The 26,746-nt window shown below is 37.9% G+C and overlaps 1 protein-coding gene across 1 annotated transcript; it reads right to left on the reverse strand.

Moving 5' to 3' along the window:
• Positions 1-22,203: 22,203 nt before the first annotated feature.
• LOC125813838 (uncharacterized) lies at positions 22,204-24,076 on the reverse strand. The gene is made up of 3 exons (XM_049493311.1): positions 23,255-24,076; positions 22,895-23,141; positions 22,204-22,685 (listed from the first exon to the last, which is right to left on the reverse strand). Exons 1-3 carry the CDS (start codon positions 24,074-24,076, stop codon positions 22,204-22,206), a joined length of 1,551 nt encoding a protein of 516 aa, XP_049349268.1.
• Positions 24,077-26,746: the final 2,670 nt, after the last annotated feature.

Below are 26,746 nucleotides of genomic sequence, written 5' to 3' on the forward strand. Positions count from 1 at the left end.
ACTATTATACCTATATTATTGAGTATTTTATAGACAGTTTGAGTTGATTATTTACTTTGAATTTGAATGTTCTAAATTTTGTTTCGAAGCCTATTATCACATGACTAACTCTTCCGCTCAGTGTCAGTCAGGACAAGGGTTCTCTAGGAGACCAGTAATGGTTCTCAAATGTCAACCATGTCCAGGATGTGGGCTTGAGGCGTGAGATATATGACATACATTATCATTTACATTTTGGACATTCCACAATATGCAACAACGCCACAACTTATGATTGTAAGTTGTAAATGCAGAAATTTGCAATGAGTAAATTAAAAAAATGAAGAAAAAATATGTTTGTTGGAGCATTGGAGATACCGTATTTTTTTCCGTAGTGGTATTCCCCATTGCTAATCATTTTACCTGCAACACTTTTAAGTGTCTTGATAATATAATATTTTTATACATGATCAATGTATAAAAATTAGGTTTATACGGAAAAGATCTATACTCTTAATAAGGTTATTTTTAAATATATTACCCCGAGAATGAGTTGGTAGAATTGACCTGCTTTATCACATTTTTTTTATAAGCAATAGGTTCACATATCCCCCATTTGGACTCGAAAGTGTTTGCATATACACTGAAACATTTTTTTTTTTGTTATAACAGATATATAAGAGGGTAATCTCTTTCTTCTAGGGAACATTGCAATTAAAGGTATAACATGATGGATGGAGACAAAAATAAGCATCTTAGAAAATTAGATTATGATAATAGAGAGAACAAAGTAACCTTGAAAACTTTAGTCAAACAAAGATGAAGAGGAAATACCTTATGACAAGTTCAATGACGGTTTTCATTCCAAAACTGAAGAACTCCATATATTGCTTATTATACTCATTGAAACCCTCCATTTATAAGACTAATGAACACCCAAATGGTCCCTTTAGTCTTCTGCATTTTCCTAAAGATAAGATTATTTTTAATGGCCATGTTTCTCTTTGTGCACATATGACTTTAATGACCACGTTCTCCACAGTGAATACAAGGCATGTCACATTGATTTTCATCAAGTTTTAATGAATTCTTCTTAAATGCTATTCCATGTCTAGTTGAGGATTGACTCTTTTGGATATTATCAAACATTACTGAGGATTTTGTCATTTTAATTTTTAAAGTTTTATCTAAATGAAAGCATGTATCTATGATTCTTCAGTCAGGATGATCTCTAATTCTTATGTTCAATATTGACCAAGTACCTGTACGAACCCTTAAATAATTGGTTTCAGTTTTCATTTTAGAGCTATAATTTGGATCAGAACCTATGAATCTCCTTAAAAACCATGTCCGTACCCAAGAGATGTGTTGTAGATGAAAAATCATGTTGCCATGTTCATCCCAACTCCACCGCTAACTTCAGCCATGTGTGACCTCTCTCATTACTTACGCCTAACACTACAACATTGATGTTTTTCACAGCACCTTCATCTTCGACGTTGTTTCACTAGATTCTAAACCAAAATCTCCATTGCTACATAATCGACCTCTATTTTCATACAACACACGGATGGTTTTGTTATTAAAGACAATAAAGATCAGTAATAATGGTTGGGAAACTAATGGTCTTTAACAACAAGAAGTCAAATGTTTTAAAAGATCTTTCTGATTTTGCCGTGAATTGTTTGAGTAAATTTGATCTAAATATATATTCATTACAACTCTTCAAATTATAACATTTAAGATCTAGTTTTTCTTATGTTTTACTTTTTTTATTTAGTGGAGAGGTAAAATGGTAAAGCAACTTTACATTTTAAAGCTTCCCATTTTTTATAATATATGATATGATAAAATTAAAATTTGACCTATGTATACAATGTAGTTTTTTTGGCAAAATGGTGTCGCTTGACAATACCTCAAGCAAGGATAGCTCTGGCTTTTCCTGATAAATATTGTTGGTTGAACTCATTCTATATTTTTATTTAGATGCTCTACTACCTCTATAGTGTCTTATGGATGACAATGTAACACTTACGATTTCGAACCTACAAACACTTAGCATTAGAATAAAAACTAGCCTAAAATTTCAGTACCAGATTTCCACAATCGGTATCTATAAGTTGTGAAAGCATCCACAATCCGTGAAGTATGCTTGTGGATTTCGATCATAGGAGATTGCGTTGCATCTAGGTTTTGTGGATGGATTCTACAAGTCGTGGGTCATCCCACGAGTCATGGAATGACCTCCTAGACTCGAACATTAAAGTTGTCAAAATTCCTAAGTTCCATGAAGACACTCCACATTCCATGGATCATTTTACGATCCACGAAATGAATTCATAGATAAGAACCTGAAAGATGGAAACACTTCTTTGTTCCATAGTGGACTTCCATGACCAATGGAAGGTCCACATGGACTCGATAAATAAGAGTTTTTCTTAGTGTATTTATGTCTTTTTCTTATTTCTGTAAGTCTTTCACGACCCAAATGATACCATAGGTTTAACATGTCGTATAAAACCCCGAAAGGCCCTGCACAAGCAACCTAGTATACATCATACAAGATAATTGAAATAAAGATTTCAAAAAAGAAATCTTATATTATAAAAGAGTTTGACAAAGCAGTAGTCTAACATAGTCACAACAAGCCATCTAAACGTCAAAGGAGTGGTTGAAACGTAACTCATACACCACATACATAATCAAAAAACAAAAGAAGGATAAAGCAAGTAAAAGTTTCTTGGTCCTCAGAAAATGAGGACTTACTAACTCTTGAATCTCGTAAAATGATCAACTAGCCACGAGTGTGGGAGGTAGAAGCGTCAGACCCTACATTAATGAAACAATTTAGGATCCTACATTAATGGGGAAATATGCATAAGATAGGCATGGTAGCATGAATATCTTGAAACATGTAATGCATAGCAAACATTTGAACATTTGAACGCTTAAAAAAGTAACAACATGAAAATCATAAGGCATGGTCAAGGAATTGGAAATAAGACAACTTTGAAAAAACATAATAGTTTTGTGTGATATTATCTATAACCAACAATAAGACCATGAGAGCTATATCATGGAATATGGTATATCCCTTATACCAAAAGAAAGGGATTCTACTTACCAAGGTACAGTCCGTACACATCATTTTTTGCTAAAGTGGATCCACTACCTAGGTCATTTAAGACTATTCTATAGGGGCACGTAGTTTGGGGTTAAAGGTACTACAGACTACCCAGTTTGAGCCTCCATCTCAAAGCCTTATCGGTGCTAAGTCAAAATCCCAAAGAAAGAGATTAAAATAATCAATTATAATTATAAAATAGGGAATCCAATGATCAATACCAATCCATATCATAAGGTCAAAACATAGAATAACTCTTTAAACATAATTCAACATAGATGAAACAACCTTTCAAAAATGTGAATCCATATGAGAGAAATACCTTTCGCAATTATGATCATAGTAGTATGTGAGAATACTTTTCACAATAACATTGATACTTTCCTCTCAAAGCATCCTCAAATCATTTACATCAATTTCATAAAATCATTCATATCTTCATAAATTCATAACTCATAGTTCCTAAGCATCATCATGGTTTCATAATAAGAATCATGGATCATGTATGGGTTCATGTAAATCCAACTCAAAATCATGCAATTAATTCAATTCATGCATTAGAAAATAAGGATTATTCAATAAAATCATAATTTTTAGGGAACCATAAATATTGGATTGAAACCCTAACTTGATCAATTTGAGATTTAATTGAGAAATTGAAACCTTTGGGACCTCATGGAGGGATAGACTCCATGAGTGAATACCAACATACCTTGATACTCAAAGCCTAAGATGAATGGTTAATTGATGCCCTTGAATGAACCCTAACTTCTTCTTCTTTCCGAGGTTGAAAGGGAATTTGGTTCGGTTTTGGGGAATTAGGAGAATGGGTTTAAAATGGGTAGTTTTAGGACCTAAAAGTTTTATATATGGCTTAGGATAGAAGAAAAAATGACATTGTACAGGCTTAAAACAATTAGGAAAAGAACCAAAAGCCCATAAGAAATAACTGTCGAAACTCTCTACCATATGGACCTATGGTCCATAGGACCTTTGACACACCGTCCTGGTAAACCATAGAAAAGTGTAGAAACCTAATATTTTTGCCAACCATTGATGAAACTTGTTTATGGCCCATAGGGCCTTCTACTGTCTGTAGACCCGAGCCGTAGAAATTAAACTTGACCTCAAAATGTCACTTTGTTTGGACCTGTCTACAATACTCATCTACAACTCGTAAATCATTTGACGGGCTATCCTGGTGAGCCGTAGAAAAGTTCAAAAACTTAATTTTTCAAAAAATATTTTCCCCTATTTTATGAGACTGGTCTTAGACCCGTAGAAAGTTCCACGAACCGTAGACTAGTCTTGTAGACCTGAACCACTAGTTACAATTCATTCTACCTTTTCCCTTTTCAAAAGCAGAGGTGTTACAATATCTCCCCCTTTGGAACATTCGTCCCCAAATGGAACTCAAGGCAACATAAGAAGATATCTAGCAACCTAACATGAATGCAATCACATAAATGCACATAATCAAAGAGAAAATCGAATCCAAGCTAAGAGGTGCTTTAAAACATCATTTCACAAAACACATAAGCATGCATAAGGAAACATGAGAATGACTAAGACACATGAATCTGGAAGAATGAACCATGAGGAATTAGATACCTTAAGCTAGAGTAGGATTGGGGGGAAAGAGATGACGATATTAGGAAATCATATTGTCCTTGGCCTCCCAAGTAGAATCCTCAGCCATTTAATTCCCCCACAACACCTTTAGGGATGAAACTTCTTTGTTTCTCAACTTTCTAACTTGCCGGTCTAAAATCTCAACTGGAACTTCTTTATAAGAAAGGTTTTCTTTTGCATTAAGATTCTCTAATGGTACAATAGATGTCTGATCTCTAACTTAGTTCTTCAATAAGGAAACATGGAAAATCGGATGTACTGATGCTAAGTCGTTAGGCAAATCACACTCATAAGCAACTTAACCAATACGACTAAAAATTTGATATGGGCCAACATATCGGAGACTAAGCCTCCCCCTTTTCTAAAACCTCATGACACCCTTCATAGGTGAAATATTCAAGTAAACCCAATAACCAACATCAAACTCAAGTTGTCTTCTTCTAACACCTTCATAGGACTTTTCTGGACTTTGAGCTATTTTCAGCCTTTCTCTTATAAGCCAAACTTTTTCCATAGCCCCAGGAACAAACTCGTGACCTATTAAAGCAGCTTCACCAACTTCAAAGCAACCTAGAGGAGATCTAGACCTCCTTCCATAAAGATCTTCAAATGGAGCCATACCAATACTTGAATGATAGAAATTATTATATGCAAGCTCAATTAAAGGCAAGTGATCATCCAAATTACCCTTGAAATCAACCATGCATGCTCTCAACATATTTTACAAAGTTTTGATGGTACGCTCTGCTTGTGCATCGGTTTGAGGGTGGAAGGTTGTACTAAGATTATCTTGGGTACCAAGACCTTTTTGGAAACACTTCCAAAATTGAGAAGTGAATTACGTATCACAGTTGGAGATAACAGATAGAGGCATCCCCTGCAACCTAACCATCTCCCATAAACACAACTTAGAATAATCTTCTGCCGAATAAGAAACCTTGACAAGAATGATATGTGCCAACTTCGTCATATGATCTACTATAACCCAAATCAAGTCATGCTGCCGCTGGGTGCGGGGTAAGCCAACGATAAAGTCCATATTCAAATCTTCCCACTTCCAACTAGGAATGTTAATATCTTGAGACAAACCTCCCGACTTTTAATGCTAAACTTTCACTTATTGGCAATTAGGACACTTAGCCACAAATTCCGCAATATCATTCTTCATCCCATTCCACCGATAGACCTCCCACAAGTCACGATACATCTTGGTGTCTCCTTGGTGAATCGAGTACCGAAAACTATGGGCTTCTCATGAAATATGCTCTCTCAAGTCATCAACATTTGGAACACATAAAAAACCTTGATATCAAAGTACACCATCTCCCCCTTGGGAGAAAACCACAACAAACTTTTTCAGCACCATTTCCTTCAACGAAAGCAAGATCGCATCAAGACATTTTTTGGACTTCATACCCGACAGAAAAAATGATTCGGAACCATTATGAACAACAATACGCCCTTCTTTAGAATCAACAAACCTAACACCCAATCGAGCCAATATATGTAGATCACGAACCAACTCGTTCTTATCATCCTCAACATGAGTAACACTACCCATTGATAGTCGACTAAAAGCTTCTGCCACTATATTCACCTTACAACTGTGATGTGGGACACTCATGTCATAATCTCTTAGTAACTCAAGCCACCTCTTTTGGCAAAAAATTAAATTCTTTTGCTTGAAAACATATTCCAAACTCTTGTGGTCGGTAAAAACATCAACATGAACACCATACATATAATGCCTTCAAATCATTAAGGAAAAAACAACTGCCACCAATTCTAAATCATGGGTAGGATAGTTCTTTTCTAGCATCATAAGTTTCCTTGAAGCATAAGCCATAACTTTCCCATTTTTCATAAGGACACACCATAATCCAACCCTTGAAGAATCACAATAAAATTAAAAACCCATTAGAGACTTACGGTAAAGTCAACACTTGAGCGGAGGTACGCCTATATTTCAACTCTTGATAACCCTTTTCACATGTTTGCGGCCATAAAAACTTCACCCTCTATTGAGTCAATGCAGTCAATATAAAGGCAATAGAAGAAAAACCTTCCACGGACCTCCTATAATATCTAGAAAAACCTAAGAAACTCTGTATATCCAAAGGGGATAGAGGTCTAGGTCAACTCTTAACCGCATCATTTTTCTTAGGATCTACCTTAATACCCTTACTGGAAATAATGTGACCAAAAAAAGCAACAAATCTCAATAAAAACTCACATTTACTAAACTTTGCAAATAATTGACGTTTCTTGAGGACAGGTAACACAATTCTCGAATGATCGGTATGCTCATCCTAACTCCGCTAGTAAATTAGGATGTCATCAAAAAGCACAATCACCAACATATCAATATATTGTCTAAATACTCTATTCATCAAGTCCATAAATGCGGTCGGATAATTAGTTAAACCAAATGACATTATAAAAAATTCATAATGACCATACTGAGTTCAAAAATTCGTGTTTGGAATGTCAACTTCCTTCACCCTCAATTGGTGATAACCCGACCGGAGGTCGATCTTCGAGAAATAACTCGCTCCTTGGAATTGATGAAACAAATCATCAATCCTTGGAAGAGGATACCTATTCTTAATGGTAACCTTTATCTATTGCCGCTAATCAATATATATGTCAAGTGAACCATCCTTCTTACGAACAAAAAAAAAAAAACTAGAGTACCCGATGGAGAGATACTTGGTCTGATGAAACCTTTATCCAACAAATCATTCAATTGCTCATAAAATTCCTTAAGTTCTATAGGAGTGATACGGTAAAGAGGAATAGAGATAGGTTGCGTATCTGGGTAAAGGTTGATACGGAAGATTATTTCCCTTCCTGAAGGAACACCGGGTAGATCATCAGGAAACATATATGGAAACTCATTTAAAATAGAAGCGAATCAAGAATAGGAGTTTTAGAATCCATATCCCTAACCCGAAAAAGATAATATATGCAACCCATATAATTTCCCTCTCTCCCCTCTAGGACGGGCTCATTTGGAAATTGAAACTTAACCACTCGAGTTCTACAATCAACAGAAGCATAGCAAAAATAGAGCCAATCCATACCAAATAACATCAAAATCAAACATATGAAGCTCTACAAGGTTGACATAAATGACTCTATGGGATAAGGAGATAGGATAATTTCAATAGACTTTCTTAGCCACAATAGATTCACCAATAGGAGTAGAGACAAAAAAAATGGTCTAACAATACATCAGGAAAAACATCAAACCATACAGCCACATATGGTGTCACAAAAGACAAAGTAGCACCGGGATCAAGCAAAGAATAAACATCAAGATGGAAGACTTTAAAAATACCAGTAACAACATCGGAAGAACCCTCTTGCTCATGTTGAGTTTGGAGTGCATATAATCGATTTTATTTTGGAGCACTCATGCCCGAACCAATAGGCGGAGCTTGCCTAGCATATTTTACCTTGTTGATCCTAGATGTAAAATCTCTCAAGCGGTGACCACTCTTACCACAACCAAGAAAATGATCCGTACCCATCAAGAATTTTCCCGAATGACTCTAGCCACAGTTTTGGCTTGCAGGAACCGAAGATCCATTTCCACTATCATTTCCTTCTTGAGGCTTAGGGTTAGAATCCCTTTCTTTGTCAAACTTTGGAGCCAGATCAATATAGTAACCTTGATTGAAAAACTTTTGTTGAAATTTAGAGTGACCATGTCCATTAGACCTTGAATGTAAAAAGTCACCATCACTGGTCTTTTCTCTCTTTGCCTCCCTAGACTTGTCCTTAAGATTCTCCTCTTCAATTTTTTGAGCTTGAATAATTAAACAAGAAATTTCAATTTCCATAATAAGCATGGAGGTACGACATTCCATAACCACCATTTAAAACACACCAAAACAAACTTAATCATCCTTGCCCTAGAGTCAATAACCATAGTTGGAGCATATCTAGCCAATTGAGTAAATTTGAACGCATACTCCTTCACACTCATATATCCTTGACGTAGGTTGATAAATTCAAGTACCTTTTGCCCCCTCATCTCAAGGGGAAAGAACCTATCAAGGAAATCAACCTTAAACTACTCCCAATCAAGAGAACTCTTATCAACCGCTTTGTGTTCCTTCCTTTGGTTGAACCAAACTGATCAACACCCTTAAGTTGATAAGAGTCCAATTTCGCCTTTTCCATCGTTATTGCTCCCATGATGATCAAAACCTTATACACCTCATCAATAAACTCTTAAGGATCTTTTTCAACCTTGGAACCTTGAAACTCTGGGGATTTATTCTATTGAAGTCCCTCACTCTAGGTGCTACCGTACCCAAATTTGGGTTCACGAAGACCACAACCTCCCTATTGTCTTGAGCCGACATACTTTGGGCCAAAACCTAAAAAGCTTCTTGTAACTCTGCATTGGTCCCTTGCTCAGCCAAAACTTGAGGATCTTCTTGTTTCACATTCTCATTTACATTTCTTCTCACGTATGCTCTTTTATGAGCAATATCGTGAAAAGCATCGGATAAGGATTACGAGAGACATGTAGAGTTAAACTCTATCACATGAATATAGAATGATAAAAAAAGTGGAATTTCGTAAATGTCTTATAGATTCATAAATATGGCGCGATCACAATCATGAACAAGACTCTACTCGACGTGGTTGGTGAGATGTCCTAGAACCTTTCAAAACCTCGTGCTTTGAATACATAATTTGTCATGATCCAAAGTATACCCTAGGTGTAACATGACATACAGAACACCAAAATACCTACACAAGCGTCTTATCATACATCATTTAACATAATAGAAGTAAAGATTTTAAAAATAGCAATCTTATATTATAAAAGAGTTTGACAAAGTGGAAGTCTAACATAGTATCAAAAAGACATCTAAATTTCAAAGGAGTGGTTGGGACGTAACCCATACACTACATACATCATCCAAAAACAAAGAAATATAAAACAAATAAAAGTGTCTTGGTCCTCGGAACATGAGGACTCACCCATTCTTCAATCAATTAGAATGATGAACTAGCCATGAGTGTGGGAGGTAAGAGCATTACACACTTCATTAATAAAATAATGTAGACACAAGTATGCATTATTACATGATATGTACCAAGTATGGGGCAATCTATATAAAAAAGGCATGGTAGCATGACTAACTTAAAACATGTAATGTATGACCACCATTTGAACATTTGAAAGTTTAAAGAATGAACTACGTGAAAATCATAAATCATGGTCAAGATATTTAAAATAAGAGTCCTAAGAAAGCTTTGAAGAAATATAATATATCATTTTGTGGGATATTAGCTTTAACCGAAAATAATACCATGAATGCAATATCTTGGAATTTGGTATATCCCTCATACTAACAGAAGGGGATTCTACTTGCCGAGGTAGAGCAAGTACACATCATATTTTGCTAAATTGGATCCACCAACTAGGTCATTTAAGAAAATCCTATGGGGTAACGTATTTTGGGGCTAGAAGTTGCTACTAGAGATTACCTTATTTGAGCCTTCACCTCAAAGCCCTCTCGGTGCCAAGTCAAAATCCCTATCGAATAGAAAAACTAAATAAAATATCATTATAATAAAGGAAAGAGAATAATCAATAACTTTCACCATAGATGAGAACATCTTTCACCAATGTGAATCAATATGTGAAAAATACCTTTCACAGTTATGATGATAGTATTACATGGGAAACCCATTCACAATAACATTAAGACATCCATCTCAAAGCATCCTCAAATCATTTACATGAATTTCATAAAAGTATGAATATCTTTATTAATTCGGAATTCATAGTTCCTAAGCTTCATCATGGTTTGATAATCATAATCACGGATCATTCATGGGTTCATGTAAATTAAACTCAAAATCATGCAATTAGTTCAGTTCATACATGAGAAGATATGGATTAATCAATAAAATCATACTTTGAAGGGAACCATAAAGATTAAATTGAAACCCTAACTTGATCAATTTGAAATTAAAACCTTGGGAACCTCATTGAGTAATGAACTCCATGAGTGAATACCCACATATCTTGATACCTAAAGCCTAATATGAATGGTGAATTGATGCCCCTAAATGAACCCTAGCTTCCTATTCTTCTTCCTTAGGTTGAGCGGGAATTTAGGAGAAGAAATTTCATTGGGTTTTGGGGAATTAGGAGAATGGGTTTAAGGAGTAGTTTAGGACCTAAAATGTTTATATAGGGCTTAGGATAGAAGCAAAAACGACATAGTATAGGCTTACAACAATTAGAAAAATACCCAAAATCCCATATGAAATAAATATCAGAACTCTCAACGGTTTGGACCTATGACCCGTATGACTTTTGACGAACCATCCTAGTTAACCATAGAAAATTTCAAAAGCCTAATATTTTGGCCAACCCTTGACAAAAACTGTCTACGGCCTGTAGGACCTCCTACCGTCCGTAGAACCCAACCATAAAAATCAACCTTGATCTCAAAATTTCACTAAGTTTTTGACCTAACTATGAGACTCATCTACGACTCATAGATTGTTTAAAAACTTATTTTCCCCTTTCTACGAGACTGGTGTACAACCCATAGAAAGTTCCATGAACCGTAGTCTATTCTCGCAGACGTGAACAATAGTTACAATTCATGTAACCTTTTCACTTTTTAAAATCCGAGGTGTTACAAAGTCTAAATTGTGTTGTTATTTAACATCTAGTAGGGGAGGATATTATGGCATTTATCTGAGTTTCTCTCTTATTCTACTCCCAAACATAGAGCAAATCTCAAGTAGAGCAAGATCTAAGGTTTCAAGCTCCTCTCCCGAAATTCTTGTTCTTCCAAAAATGTAAGGTTATAATAGTGAGGAACTCATTTCTTCCTCACGCCATTACTAGAGTTTACTTCTATGCCTACTATTTTGATTTTCTCTATTTTGCATTGCTCATTATTGGTTCTATGATTGAAATCGTAGGAATTTCAGGCGTGTCGCTGGAAGTTCAGGTATAGTTCATAGAGTACTTATGTGTTATCTCCGAAATATACTAGAAATGTATAAACTTGAAATTGTTCAATTGTGAATTTCTAATGAATGATAAGAAAAGAGCAATGTAAAACCCAATATATTTTTAATTTTAAGCACATGTCAAATTGCGTCACTAAAGTGTCTTCAATGAGGAATTAATGTTACATGATGTATGTTACTACATGATAATAGATGGTTAGTCATATTTAAAAGTGTACTAAAATGACAAAATAGGAATACAACGTCAAGTGAAGGTTGAAAATTAAAAAGAATATATCGGGATTGCTCATGATCATCCCATGTCTTTATAGTGAGAAGGTATTAAAAGGCCTAGGCAAATTATAATATGCCCAAAATATATTCAAGAATTGCATATAATTCAACATTGCAATCCAAAAAGGCTCATTATTTGAGCCTATAGTAAGAATACAAAAGTCTTGGCACGGGAGAAGGACAAGAGCAATGTAAAACCTATTAGATTTTATGTCACAACCCAAATTTATATGTCACAATGGCACCTATGTTTCCAACCGATAGGTAAGCCAACCCACTAGTTTTACCAAATTAATTAAATAAATAAGGTGCAAATATAAAAATAAATAAACGATAAGTAGAATATCTCAAACACTAAGTCTTTCATAAGTATGAACCGCAGAAAAGTAAAACACCACCCAAGCTTTTGGTGTCATAAGTACAAGAGCTTCTAAAATATGGTGCCAGTGTGAAATTAAATGACAAGCGTAAACGTAAAAAACATCTTGTTGGATATGAAAACATCCATCATAAATGATAAGATAGAGGGAGATGTGGGCTGCAGAACAGCCAAACAGCTCACCACAACTCCAAGATAATCGAAGCTCGAACTCAGAAAGCTCTGTGAGATTCACTTGTATCTGGAATTAGATTTGTACCACAAAAAGGTGCAACAAGTGTAGTATGACTACGAAGCCACGTGTACCCAGTATGTCTCATAGACTGACAATGAAAAAGTAGTGATATGATTATAGAAGAAAATCATTCTTTAATTTTACAAGTCTACATTATATTTATTAGTCCAATTTCATCAATTAGGTATAATCAAATGCAAGATAATGTCCAACCGCCCAATAAGCACACAATTAAATATAAATAAAGGATGTAATGAAATGCATTGCAATGAATACATGAAATGTTATGCCTCAGATGCCATGGGTAAAGTCAAAATAAGAGTAGTAGTAAATAAGATCTTAAGCTTTAAGAAGCTCACCGCACACACATCAACCCACTTACTTCTAGATCAATCTATTCAATGCAGATGCAATAAATAAGAACATCATCGATAATAACCAACAAGGCCGCCTAAGAAATCCAAATGTCATAATTGAAGTAGGTCGTATCCATTTCCAAACTACCTGAATCCTCCTAGGAGCTATTATAAAATCCTCAAGTTCATTTTCTTTACACTCCCTCTCATTGTGCGGAACAAACCACTTAAGTAAACTAAGTTCATGAGAGTGGAGATGACTTAGTTGGCCTACTAGTAATGTATTATCTCCACTACTCCTTGATAGGGCTAATATTATGAAACGATGTGTAGTTAACTCCATAGGACTCCACCAATCAAATATTGTGCAACCCTTCATAGCAAGTGATATAAATTGATACACATTTTCACAAAATATACTAATGTAGGTCAGATGATTCATCAACATGACTCCTTCTAACACTTTATATGCATCAATGGTCATAATAGGCCTATTATCCAAAAGTAGTGCAATACAACTTCTAACGTGACCCCACCCGTGCTACTACCTTATTCAATAAACTTAATAATGGGTGCGGGTACAAGCTCTTGATCTTTGATCACAAATACACGAGTCCTCATCATTTTTGAGAGAATAAGACAATAAGAATATAATTTTAACAAAGTCAAGTACGCACGATAAGGAATGAAAGGATAGAAGTTTCCTAATTATCTTATAGCCTCTCGAAGATAAGTATGCACGTCATCATACCAATTTGCAAGACCCTACTAGATATTACTCTTGTACTTGTGAAACCAATTTACCTTGGGCATTGATACCAAATTGGCACAATTCAAAATTCACATGTCGTGATAGCACCTAAGTTTAAAACTGATAAGTAAGCCAACCCAGTAGTTTTACCAAACTAATTAAATAAATAAGGTGAAAAAAATAAAAATAAATAAACAACAAGTAGAATATCTCAAACGCTAAGTCTTTAATAAGTACGAAGTGTGGAAAACTAAAATACCACCCCAAGATTTTGGTGTCTTAAGTACAAGAGCTTCTAAAATATGGTGCAAGTCTGAAACTATATAAAAATCCTAAATGTAAGAAATATCCTATCTTAATACAAAAATAATATCATAAATAACAAGATACATGAACGTGTAACTCCAAGATAATCTAATCTCAAACTCAAAAAGCTCCATAGGATGCGCTTCTATCTGGAATTTGATTTGCACCACAAAAAGGTGCAACAAGTGTAGTATCAGTACGAAACCACGTGTAACACCTCGAAAACCAGACCCAGGGAATTTTTTTTTGTAGAACTTACTTGAAGCAGTGAACCACGATAGGGTTCACTGGTCGTGATAGGGTCTACAGTCCATAGACCTGCCCGTGGTCCAGACTTAGACTTCACCAGGCCCAGGCGTCATACCACGGGACCCTTCACGAGCCGTGGTCACGACGACGGGCCTTAGTGGCATCTGTAGTGTCAGACCAGTAGACCCCCTAGCTTGGCCCTAGAACCCCTAGGTCTAAGTGAACACCACATGCACTTTGACGGTCCGTGGGAGCTTCCGTGGAGTTTAACCAGTAGACTCCCAACATGAAGCCTCCATACCTCAGCCCAAGTGAGGACCACGGGGACCTTCACAGTCCGTCGTCCTCCACACTGGTTACGGTAGTTTCCGTAGTCCAGACCCCCAAGTTTTCAGAACCAAGTCCAGACCACGACCGACTTCACAATCTGTGGTCCCTTTCATGGTTCGTGAAGTTGGTCGTGGTCAGTCCCGTCAGCAGTTTAAGTCAGGGGTTCGTTGGACCCATAAACTACATCGTTTTAACCCTAAACTACGTGGTTTTGATTAGTTTAAGCCTAGAAACATAACTAGAACTTACCTAAGTCAGATATTTCATCAAAAACTTAGAAAATTAGAAGTGAAAGAGGAGAAAAGGTCGAACAATGATACGTCCAAACTTACACCCCTAATAAGGAGTATAAACAGTCGTCGTCAATTTACAGAACTCAACCTGAGTTGAGATCGATCCCACAGAGAATTTCTTTACAGATAAAGTTTCACTGTCGCGTTTACTCAATTGTCGTTACTATATCCTAAACAATTAACAAGGAAAATAAATTTAGGTTTTATTAAAAAGTATTCTATCAAAACTTAGTTGCACAGTTCACAAAAGATCTCGTTGTAAATAGATTCAATTAATTTAATGAAACCAGGTTTTGTGTTCACTATGACATCGATTATAATATTCTCTCGTAAATTGAGTGTCAGGTAAGTCAATGTTTACAGAACCTTGGCGAATTTAATACATCTAACGCCTCTCAGCTTGACCAGATAATATCCACTCTAATTCTCTCTAACGTAAAGTGTTATTGATATTGAACTTCACTCAATTTTATATGGTGTTAAAGATTCCTTCTCTCGAAATCCAACTTTAACTTCAATTCGTAAACTTAGTTTAGCCTTTTCCAAAATAATACTTTTCTCTCGAACAAACACAAGATACAGGCTTGTCTAAAGCGTGCACTCAATAGACGAAAATGATAATGAAAGCTGTAAACTATAGGTTGTAAACAAAGATTGCCTTTTACTCATTTTACGGAATCGAAATTAGAATGTCATCATAGATCACACACACCCAGTAGTTACGTTTAGCTACTCATGTTTTTACGCAAAGAATCAATACTGGTTATTAAAAACATGTTATGAAATACTTACAAAAATAACTGGTAAATCAACAACCACTTGATAATATCAAGATCGAAATGAACAACTTCTTACTGATCACAATAATCTGAATCCCAAAATCCCAAAACTAAAAGTAATCACCCTTTTTCTTGCTCAAAATGTCAGATAATCGATAATCCCCCCAAAAACGACCTAAAGTAATTTAAAAATAGGATGTTTAAAATGAGTCCTAATCAAGTTAGGACTGAATTGTCGGGCCTTGTCACGACTGCTACCACAACCCGTCAAGGTTTTCAAGGTCCGTGAAGACCTCCGTGGTCTTGTCTTGAGCTTCCCCAGAGTGGGTCTTTGAACTTGGTCACTAGAAAATGTACTACGAGAGCTACCACGGTTCGTAGTGAGGACCACGGCCCGTGAAGTCACCCGTGGTCTTCACTCGGGCTTCAATCCTTCTTTTAACTCTTTCCTGCTTTTATACTGGTTCAACTTCACTGTAGGTACCACGGTTCGTGGAAATAACAACGGCCCGTATTCCCCTCCGTGATCTTCACTTGGTTGTTCTTGCTTTTCATCTTTTCAAGGCCCAGTTCTGCCCCACTTTCACGAGCTCAACCACGGACCGTTATGAAGTTAACGGTTCATTACATTGGCCGTGAACTTCACTTTGGGTCGACATCAGTTCTGCTTCTTTTTCTGTAAAACCCAGATTCTGCCTACACAATTAACAAACCCATAAAATAATCCCAAAATATCACTTAATTCCAGTATTAGTTGATAGTTATTAAGCATCAAATGTGATACGATTTAGAGGCACATCAACACCCTCAACTTAGAACCATTACTTCTCCTTAAGTGATGAGAAAACAAACAAATATAATCAGCCCTCAATTCATTTCTAGATTTATGACGCTACGCAGCAACTAATTCAAGTATAATTTGTGTCCTCAAACCTCTGAATCTAACATGTAAGGATCAATACATGACATGTCATTACTCATAGTCAATCATGCATATACCTGCGAATTATCAGCTCACACAATTTACTTTCAAACACAACCACTGTGTCCTCACACCAAAGAAGTCCCTCGCTCATAATGGTAGGGACTGAGTACTACTCTCACGCTCTCAATAAATTTCTAACACTAACAATAAACTACCATAGGCTTGCCCTTGCTTTCTACACTTTCTCTTTAAAACACCCGAAGTAGGATCACTGTAGGACTTTATTTGCTTGTAACATAGGCTCGGGGTTAGGGAATGGATATTTGGTTTCGTGAGTGACTAATTCCTTGGTTTCCCAAAGTTTCGTTTTCACAAACTCTTTTCTGAGTGATTCTCTCTTTTTCTTTATTTCAGCTCGACCCAGTAGCTATTATTATATATATATATATACATATTTTTTTCTTATTTTTTATTTTATTTTATTTTTAAATGAACTCAGCTCACTAGTTGAACCTTCTTTTTCCCTTTTTTTTCTTCTGTTGGAATTGCAATCACCCTCAACTTAGGCTTTTGGCCTGAGTTGTGATATCGTGTACCTTCGGAGAACTAATGATTTGATATATATTGGGTAGGAACAAAGACTGATTTAAGGCTCAAATTGGGTTCAAGTGATAAGCTTTTCATTTGGTTCCTTTATTTTTTGGCTTTTTACTGGTTTAACAAAAATGGCCTACTGATCCTTTCCTATCCGGTTATTTTCAGATTCAAGCAAGTCTACTTAAGAAAGTTCTAGTTTCTGCTCCTAGTGTTAGACTTCAATCAAAACTTACTCACATACTACACAGGATTGCATTTTTTTAGTTTCTTGGTTCACCAATTAATTGGTCAGATTAGGCATTTTCAACATATCAGTATCGAAGATGTCATCTAAAGATCCTAAAGTCAAACCCATGTTTGGGTCCTCAACATTCACATAGTAGCTATTGCACAGCTCAATACATAAAAGACCCAACACAGTAATACAAAGAGATAACCGCTATGGCCGGCTGCTGACCATCCCCTCCCCAAAGAAAAAGGACTTTGTCCTCAAAGTCGAGATAAAACAATCAAATACATAGGCTATGAGGAGGGTTCATATCTGCGGCGCTCTAGACGTCGGTCGTCCTATCAACATTGGCACCCTTATCAATGGGTGCAGTCTTAGGTCTCAGGGCATGATCAGTGTGGTCCTCATTAGTCGAAGCAGGTGCACCACTACCAGTAGCTCCAACTAAGGTTGCATCTCGCTGTTGCTGGGCAAGGGCTTCCTTCTCCCTAGCTTCCCTCTTTGATGCTCTATGAGCTCTTTTTTTTTGCCTTCTTGCCTCTCTAGCTGGGTCAGTAGGGGTCTCCTCATCAAGTTCTCCAGCTATGTGTTTTCTCTTGCTGGATTTACTTGTAGGAGGTGCTCCCCAAAGATCATCGAGTGTTTTGAGTGGCGAGTGCCTGACTTAACATTTGCATCAACGACTCTGTCATGACCGGAGTGGGCACCTGTGCTGGCTTTTCAGCCAGCTTAGCAATTTGAGTGCACATTTCGGCCAACTAGGCTTTGAACTCTTCAATATCTGCTGAACCGGTAGATTGGAAACGATCCTGAACAAGGTTCTCCAAACCATCCATTCTGTCCTTTAAGACTGATAGCTCTGTCCTCATCTCATCTTTGATCTCCTTTTTCGCAGCTAATACCTTTGTCTCTATCAGCTGGGGCATCCCAAGCACAATTTGGTCTACCAATGTCCTGGTCTGGCACTGCTCTTCAACCAATTTCTCAAGAAAAAGCATAGGGATAGTGATAAAAGTACCTGATGTCTGGGATGCTGAAGCTGGGGGTGGTGTGCCTCTGTGGACGGTTGTAATGACTCCCCCTGTTCTGGATCTCTACTTGCCTCGGGGGTATCAAGTGGGACATGTGGAATAATAACTAAAGTACCTACATCGGCAGATTTCGCGCCAAAGAGATAGTTTGCGACATCTTTGATTTTTGAAACCTGGGTTAGTCTGAATGCTTCACCCAATCTGTCAACTAGGCTGTTCGGAGGAATATTCACTCCTTAACATAATTTCCCTATCAGACAGGGAAAAGGAAGTGCAACTCTCTCATTTAGTGCCCTGTCTCTCATCTTGATTGCTATTATCCTTCCTGCATTGACCGGGTAACCTACCATAAGACATGCTACTAACGAGGCCAAGGAGGGGGACAAAGTGTTATCATTAGCCATCGGTCTCAATTGCGCTCGGACAACAGCCCACCAAACCTTGGTCGGGAAGGATAACAAAGCTTTAGTGATAAGTGTTGGAGTTGTGGTGACCCAACCTGCATTTTCCCCATCTATGGCGATTTGCTTCGCAATCCAGCGTAAAACCCTTTCTCGAGAAGTCTGATCTTCCGTTGCAACATCATTGGTGACCTCATGATGTTTTCCTTCGAAAAGGCCAACTGAAACGGGTGCAGAGTATTCTGGGCCGTACAACAGTCTGTTAATCGACGCCTCAGAAATACGTATTGATTTGCCCTTAACTATGATTGAGTTGAGTGGACCCCAGGTACTAGCCATGTCTTTCTGTCCACTCTTTATGGTCTCTGTATCCACAACAAAATTCATCAATGTAGCTGCATACGAGGAATAAATTCTCTAGTCAGGTGGCTAGAGTATTCACCAGGTGAATTGTCCATCCAATCGAACTGATGGAGCTGAAATATGCAATACATGTCCGAGAATGCTTTGACATCAGCTACCACTACCCTAGTCTTAGGCATAATTGCTCGATTCTTGAAACCCCCAGTCTTATTCACAATACCATTGTCGAAGAACTCTTTAGACCTGTTGACAGTCCACGTGGAGCGATAACAAGCAATCAGCTGTGGTCTTAGGTTCCTGAGCGTTCACATACATCATTATGGCATCATCATCGGTGATTTCCTCCTCATCCTCTCTATTAACTATTTCCTCTCGTACTCCAGTTTCAGCTTCTGTGGTAGCCACAGGTGGAGTAGTACTTGTGTCGGCCTGCGAACCGCTGTCAGATTCAGCATTGTCCCCCGAGTCATTTGAAGATTGGTTACCAGCCGCAGTATCATATTGACTTCCCAAGTTTTTCCCATTCTCGGAACTACTTTCTCTCTCTTCAGGTTGAGGATGAGAGTCCTGGAGAGTAGCTCTCCTAACCACTGATCTAGTAGCCCGAGGTGAGTGATCTTCAGGTGTAACATTTATTTGTACCTCAGACCCACTTGCTTCGGAGTCGCCATGACCCTCTGATTGTGAAGCGGTGACAGGGGTAGATTTGTTAGCATTCTTTCTTCTGGGACCCTTTGTACCTGAGAAGCAAAACACCAATTCAGTACAATCATTAATGAAACGATCAACTAACGGGTACTCAAACTTCCCCTGTGTAATATCATCGTGACGCCTTGCCTTAAGAATGTCGTCACCCAATCTATCATCGGGAAGGGCCACGGAATAACAATATTAACAAAAACTAAATACCTAAAAAAAAATTTAAAGATACAATCAAGGGAACACTTCAAGCACTTGAATGAGTCGTGGTATAAACAACGGACCGTGATGTCCCTCTTGGAGTTTAAACAGAATTTGAGTGCACAAGAAATTTCTGGTCATTTAACCAAGGGATGTTAACAGAAGGTTTCACGGCCCGTGGAGTGAACCACGGTCCGTGATACTGCCCATGAACTTGAACTGAGGACTTGGTTGATATTCAAGTGTGGTCTACGACAAGTTGTACGACCCGTAATGTCTTCCACGGTCCGTACAACCTGCCGTAGTCTTATACTAGGCACTAGGTCTGTCATCTTCTTCCCAACATCAAATTTTTGCACTCAAAAGCTTTAATGCATGCCTCATCAAAGAAAAATTTCATCTCCTTCTCTAAAAGCTTGCACATGGGTTGTGCAATTTTTGAAAAGTCTTTGATGAAACGCCTATAAAATTCGGCGTGTCCTAGGAAGCTTCGCACACCCTTCACATAGATTGGCGGAGGTAATTTTTCAATCACCTCAATCTTAGCCTTGTCGACCTCAATTCCTTTCTGTGACACCTTGGGTCCAAGGACTACGCCCTCTTTTACCATGAAGTAGCACTTCTCCCAATTTAGCACTAAGTTGGCTTCCTCACATCTCTATAAAGCCCTGCTAAGATTCAACAAACAGTCATCAAAAGCATCCCCTACTACAGAAAAGTCATCCATAAATACCTCTAGAGTGTCCTCAACCATGTCTGAAAAGATGGACATCATACACCTTTGAAATGTGGCTGGTGCATTACATAATACAAATGGCATTCGTTTAAACACAAAGGTGCCATAAGGACATATGAAGGTAGTCTTTTCCTGATCTTCAGGTGCAATTGATATCTGGTTGTAGCCAGAGTATCCATCTAAGAAACAATACCATCATTTACCTACCAATCTGTCAAGCATCTGGTCCATGAAAGGCATGGGGAAATGATCCCTCAAAGTCCATTTATTCAGCTTCATGTAATCCATGCACACTCGCCATCCAGTGACTGGTCTCTGCGGACTAATTCATTCTTGGCATTTGCTACCACAATCATGCTTCCTTTTTTAGGCACACATTGCACTGGACTGACCCAGTGGCTATCAGAAATAGGGTAGACCACCCCAACATCTAACCATTTGATTATTTATTTCTTAACCACCTCTTGCATAGGTGGGTTCAATCTCCGTTGGTGTTCAATACTCGGGCTACAGTCTTTCTCAAGATGAATTTTATGTGTGCAAATACCTGGAGGTATCCCAATTATATCAGCAATGGTCCATCCAATGGCTCATTTATATCTTTTTAGAACCTTGATCACCTCTTGTACCTGCTCTTCATTCAAATTTGCCGCCAATATCACAGGTAAAATGTTATTAGTACCTAAGAATACATACCTGAGGTGAGTGGGTAATTGCTTCAGCTCTAACACTGGTGGCTCCTCAATGGATGGTTTCGCTGGAGAGCTTGGCCTGTTTTTCAAGTCCAAATCCAATTTCTTTGGAGCATACGAATGTGCTTCCATACCCTGGAAGGCATTCACGGTCTCTACATAGTTAGACCGGAAATCAGCATCAAAGTTCATCAGTATTGCTGCTAATGTTTCAACAGCTATTCTCTCTTCTATGGGTACCCTCATGTCTTCATCAGTGACCATCTCTATTGCAGATATCACATTCATATCTCATGGTTGTTTCATTGACATGCAAATATTGAACTTACCTCATATGTGTTGAGTCTGAATTTCAACTCTCCACTCTCAACATCCACTAAAGCTCTTCCCGTGGCCAAAAAGGGTCTTCCCAAAATTTTGGGAACGTCAAAATCTACTTCGCAATCCAGAATCACAAAATCAGCTGGAAAAATGAAAGTATCCACCTTTACTAGTACATCACATAGGATTCCCACTTGCCTCTTTACAGACCTATCGGCCATCATCAACCTCATTGTTGTAGGTTTTGGTACTCCCAAACCTAACTTTTTATAAATGGCTAAAGGCATCAGATTTATGCTAGCTCACAGATCACATAAAGCTTTTGCAAACTTGATTGACCCAATGGTGCATGATATTGTGAATGTACCTGGATCCTCCTTTTTCTGCACCAGAGATCTAGTAGCAATGACACTGCAATGATGAACATCGTTAGAGAAATCATGACTTACGACTCTTTTCTTGGTGACCAAGTCTTTCATGAACTTGGCATATCCTGGCATCTGCTCTAGGGCTTCAACTAATGGAATATTTACTGAAAGTTGTTTCAGCATGGTGATGAATCTCGTAAACTTTCCATCTTCATCTTTCTTTTTGAGCCTTTGAGGGAAATGAGGAGGTGGCCTGGGAATCTGCTGTAAGGGCAGTTTTTCCTGAACCTCTTTCTCTTTTCCTCTCGAAGGTTGTGCTTTAGATTGAGATTTTTGAGCCTCTCTTAGATCGTCTACCTGTATATTCTCATCCTTCTCTCTACTAGCTTGCTCCAAGACCTGTTCATAATTGGTACCTGCAGAAATAAAGTCAGAAAGATCTTTACCACTCCTAGTGGCGATGGCCATGCAATGTCCGTCTTTCTTGGGATTTTGAATGGCATCACTTGGTAGTGATCCGTTCTTTCTCTGGTTCATTGAGGCTGAGAGTTGCCCCAACTGCTACTCTATTTTTTTTATGGAGGTGGTGTGAGAGTCCACCAACTGACCATGCTCGAGAAGTCACCTCTCATTTCTTTCACCTCTGCATCGGTTGACTCAACCTTTTGAAGTACCTTAGCCATCATGTCCTCCAGCTTAGACCCGGTAGAATTACCACTACCCCGGTGTCTATTACCTGGAGGTACATATACACCACTGCGGTCAGTCCTATACCCTTCTCTATTTTGCCAGTTTCCTTGATCTCTATTTGCTTGCCTTTCATACTGACCATCTCTCGCATAGCTCCGACCTGCATTTCCAGAATTGTAACCCTGATTTCCAAAGTTATAATTCTGGAAACCTCCTTGATTCCCCAAATAATTAGCTTCCTCATCAATGTCAAGATCCTGATCTTCTACCTGTTCTTCTGTCCCACAACATTCACCTTTTCAGACTTGGCAAAAATTTGCTTTGTGAGCAAGTCTATTTGAGTCCTCATATCTGCCATGTCTTGGTCCCTTTCTTCTTCTCTCTTCCTTTGTTCAGATGAAAGATCAAACGTATACCCAAGCTCTCCTACCTCTGCATCTCTAGTATACCATGCTCTATTTTTCTTTGAGACCTCATCTAATAGCTGTATGCTTTCTGCAAATGGCTTCCTCATAAATGAGCCTCCACAAACTGCATCAACAACAGGTTTAGTAACATAATTCAGAGACCTATAAAAGGCCTGTTTAAGATGCCTATCGGTAAGGTCATGGTTGGGGCATTTCTTTAACTTTTGGCTGAACCTCCACCAAGTATCATGCATGGCTTCTCCTGGTAGTTGCTTGTGTGTACTAATCTCGTCCTTCATCTGCAGCTCTTTTGATTCTGGGAAGAATCGTTCCAGGAAAGCTTCCTTCAACTCATTCCAAATTCTGATGGAGTCATCTGGCATCTCATTCAACCAGTTAGTCGCCTCTCCAGTAAGAGGCAATGGAAACAGCCTCAATCTCATTATTGTTTGGTTTACTCCAGGAATCTCTTGTGACTTACAGATAGCCACAAAGTTCATCAAGTGCTGATTTGCATCATCACCAGCTGCACCCCTAAACATACCTTTAAGGTTCAACAATTGAATCATAGTGCTGGTGATTGTGAACTTAACACCTGGAGGTAGTGCATGTAACACTATCGCTCCAGTGGCTCCAGTCCCATCCAAATCTGCATCATCTTTATCATACATCATGTGCGCTGGATGCTGGGCTCTAACCCTTGGAGCCATTGGTTGGCGCTAGGGAGGAATCAATCCATCCACTTCTCTATTCTCATCTACCACCCGAGGTTGGTTGTTACCGTCGTTCTGTTGAGCACCTCTTGCAGCGGCTTCAACTTCTAGTCCCAACCTTTGTCATTGTGCCTCCAGTTCTTGTGCATTCACCATTTTTCAAAGAGTCTTTTCGAGTTGTGAGTCGTAAGGGGTCAATGAAACTCCTTTACTCCTGGTACTTGGCATACACAGTAGCACTCACCTGAAAGAGACACAAACACAGGACAAAACGTAAAATTAGGAAATATAACTACAAATTGAATAAAATCTAGTAAAACACTTCTAAATTGAAATTCCTTGACAGTGGCGCCAAAATTTGATACGTCCAAAATTACACCCCTAATAAGGAGTACAAACGGTCGTTGTCAATTTACAAAACTCAACCTGAGTTGAGATCGATCCCACAGAGAATTTGTTTACATATAAAGTTTCATTGTCGCGTTTACTCAATTGTCGTTACTATTTCCTAAACAATTAACAAGGAAAATAAATTTGGGTTTGATTGAAAAGTATTCTATCAAAACTTAGTTGCACAGTTCACAAAAGATCTCGTTGTAAGTTGATTCAATTAATTTAAGGAAACCAAGTTTTGTGTTCACTAAGACATCGATTATAATGCTCTCTCGTAAATTGAGTGTCAGGTAAGTCAATGTTTACAGAACCTTGGCGAATTTAATACATCTAACGCTTCTAAGCCTAATTAGATAATATCCACTTTAATTCTGTCGAACGTAAAGTGTTATCGATATTGAACTTCGCTCAATTTGATATGGTGTTAAAGATTCCTTCTCTCGAAATCCAACTTTAACTCCAATTCGTAAACTTAGTTTAGCCTTTTCAAAACTAATACTTTTCTCTCGAGCAAACACCAGATACAGGCTTGTCTAAAGAGTGCACTCAATAGACAAAAATGATAATGAAAGTTGTAAACTACAGGTTGTAAACAAAGATTGCCTTTTACTCATTTTACGGAATCGAAATTAGAATGTCATCATAGATCACACACACCCAGTAGTGACGTTTAGCTACTCATGTTTTTACGCAAAGAATCAATACTGGTTTCTAAAATCATGTTATGAGATACTTACAAAATAACTGGTAAATCAACAACCACTTGATAATATCAAGATCGAAATGAACAACTTCCAACTGATCACAATAATCTGAATCCCAAAACACCAAAACTAAAAGTAATCGCCCTTTCTTCTGCTCAAAATGTCAGATAATCGATAATCCCCTCAAAAATGACCTAAAGTAATTTAAAAATAGGATGTTTAAAATGAGTCCTAATCAAGTTAGGACTGAATTGTCGGGCCTTGTCACTGCTGCTACTACGACCCGTCAAGGTTTTCATGGTCCGTGAAGACCTCCGTGGTCTTGCCTTGAGCTTCCCCAAAGTGGGTCTTTGAACTTGGTCACTGGAAAATGTACTACGAGAGCTACCATGGTCCGTAGTGAGGACCACGGCCCGTGAAGTCACCCATGGTCTTCACTCAGGATTCAATCTTTCTTTCAACTTTTTCCTGCTTTTATACTGGTTCAACTTCACGGTAGGTACCACGGTCCGTGGAAATAACAATGGCCCGTATACCTCTTCGTGATCTTCACTTGGTTGTTCTTGCTTTTCATCTTTTCAGGGCCCAGTTCTGCCCCACTTTCACGAGCTCAACCACAGACCGTAATGAAGTAACGGTTCATTATATTGGCCATGAACTTCACTTTGGGTCGATATCAGTTATGATTTTTTTTATGTAAAACCCAAATTCTGCCTACACAATTAACAAACCCATAAAATAATTCCAAAATATGACTTAATTCCAGTATTAGTTGATAGTTATTAAGTATCAAATGTGCTACGATTTCGCGGCACATCAAGCAACCTAGTTGAAGAACGCAACAAGGTTCCATTAGTTCCAGCCCCGAAATCGAAATATATCTCTGTGGAATTGACCACCAGGTATGTGTGGTTTCATTAGTGGGTTCTTTTCACCCATTAGGTCCCTATATTTTAGTCAGATTCTTGATTCCTTATTATTAACTAGACCTAAGGTTTCTAAAACTTCAACAGATTATCATGAGGTGGTTATTTACATGTTCCAAATTAGATTATCATGTTATTACTTCATTTATTCCATGAATTTCTGAACCCTAGCTATGTATTTCTTTAGTTCTTTTATTACACATGCTAGGTCAGATAATTTAGTATTTTAGATATAAATGCCTTAGTCTTGAATGTGTCATTATCGATATATAAATGTGCATTCTCAATTTGCATATCAGTTTTAAGCTATCGAGTATATTACAGAAATTCTGTCAAAATGTGTTGATCCTTTAATCTATTGGGAGTACTATAATACCAAGTTGGACTAAGGTCAGTCACCCATATAGTCCCAAAACTACGAGCCACGTCGGTTGTAAGTCCCTTCTGTGGGCATCATTTTAGTGATCACTCCAGCATTCCTCTACACCTTTGGCCGGGTGTATTGCGTCCACTCGATGGGCCGTATACATCGGACTCTACATTAAGGATTGACCATATTTCAGTCACACTCCATTGCATTGACCATATTTCAGTACTGTCGGCATACAGTCTCATCATGTTATAAATTTGGTCATTGCATTCAG

This window comes from Solanum verrucosum, unplaced genomic scaffold (genome assembly GCF_900185275.1).
Source record: "Solanum verrucosum unplaced genomic scaffold, falcon-dt-bn FXZP01000823.1, whole genome shotgun sequence".
Classification (NCBI taxonomy): domain Eukaryota; kingdom Viridiplantae; phylum Streptophyta; class Magnoliopsida; order Solanales; family Solanaceae; genus Solanum; species Solanum verrucosum.

What these genes read in the sequence shown, in the direction of transcription:
- LOC125813838 (XM_049493311.1), bottom strand. Translation starts at nt 24,076, where the DNA reads ATGGCTCCAAGGGTTAGAGCCCAGCATCCAGCGCACATGATGTATGAT. An exon ending in TTTTTGCCAAGTCTGAAAAG is followed by an intron (nt 23,142 to 23,254) that starts GTGAATGTTGTG and finishes TTTGGAAATCAG; the next exon opens with GGTTACAATTCTGGAAATGC. An exon ending in AGAGGTGAAAGAAATGAGAG is followed by an intron (nt 22,686 to 22,894) that starts GTGACTTCTCGA and finishes TTATTTCTGCAG; the next exon opens with GTACCAATTATGAACAGGTC.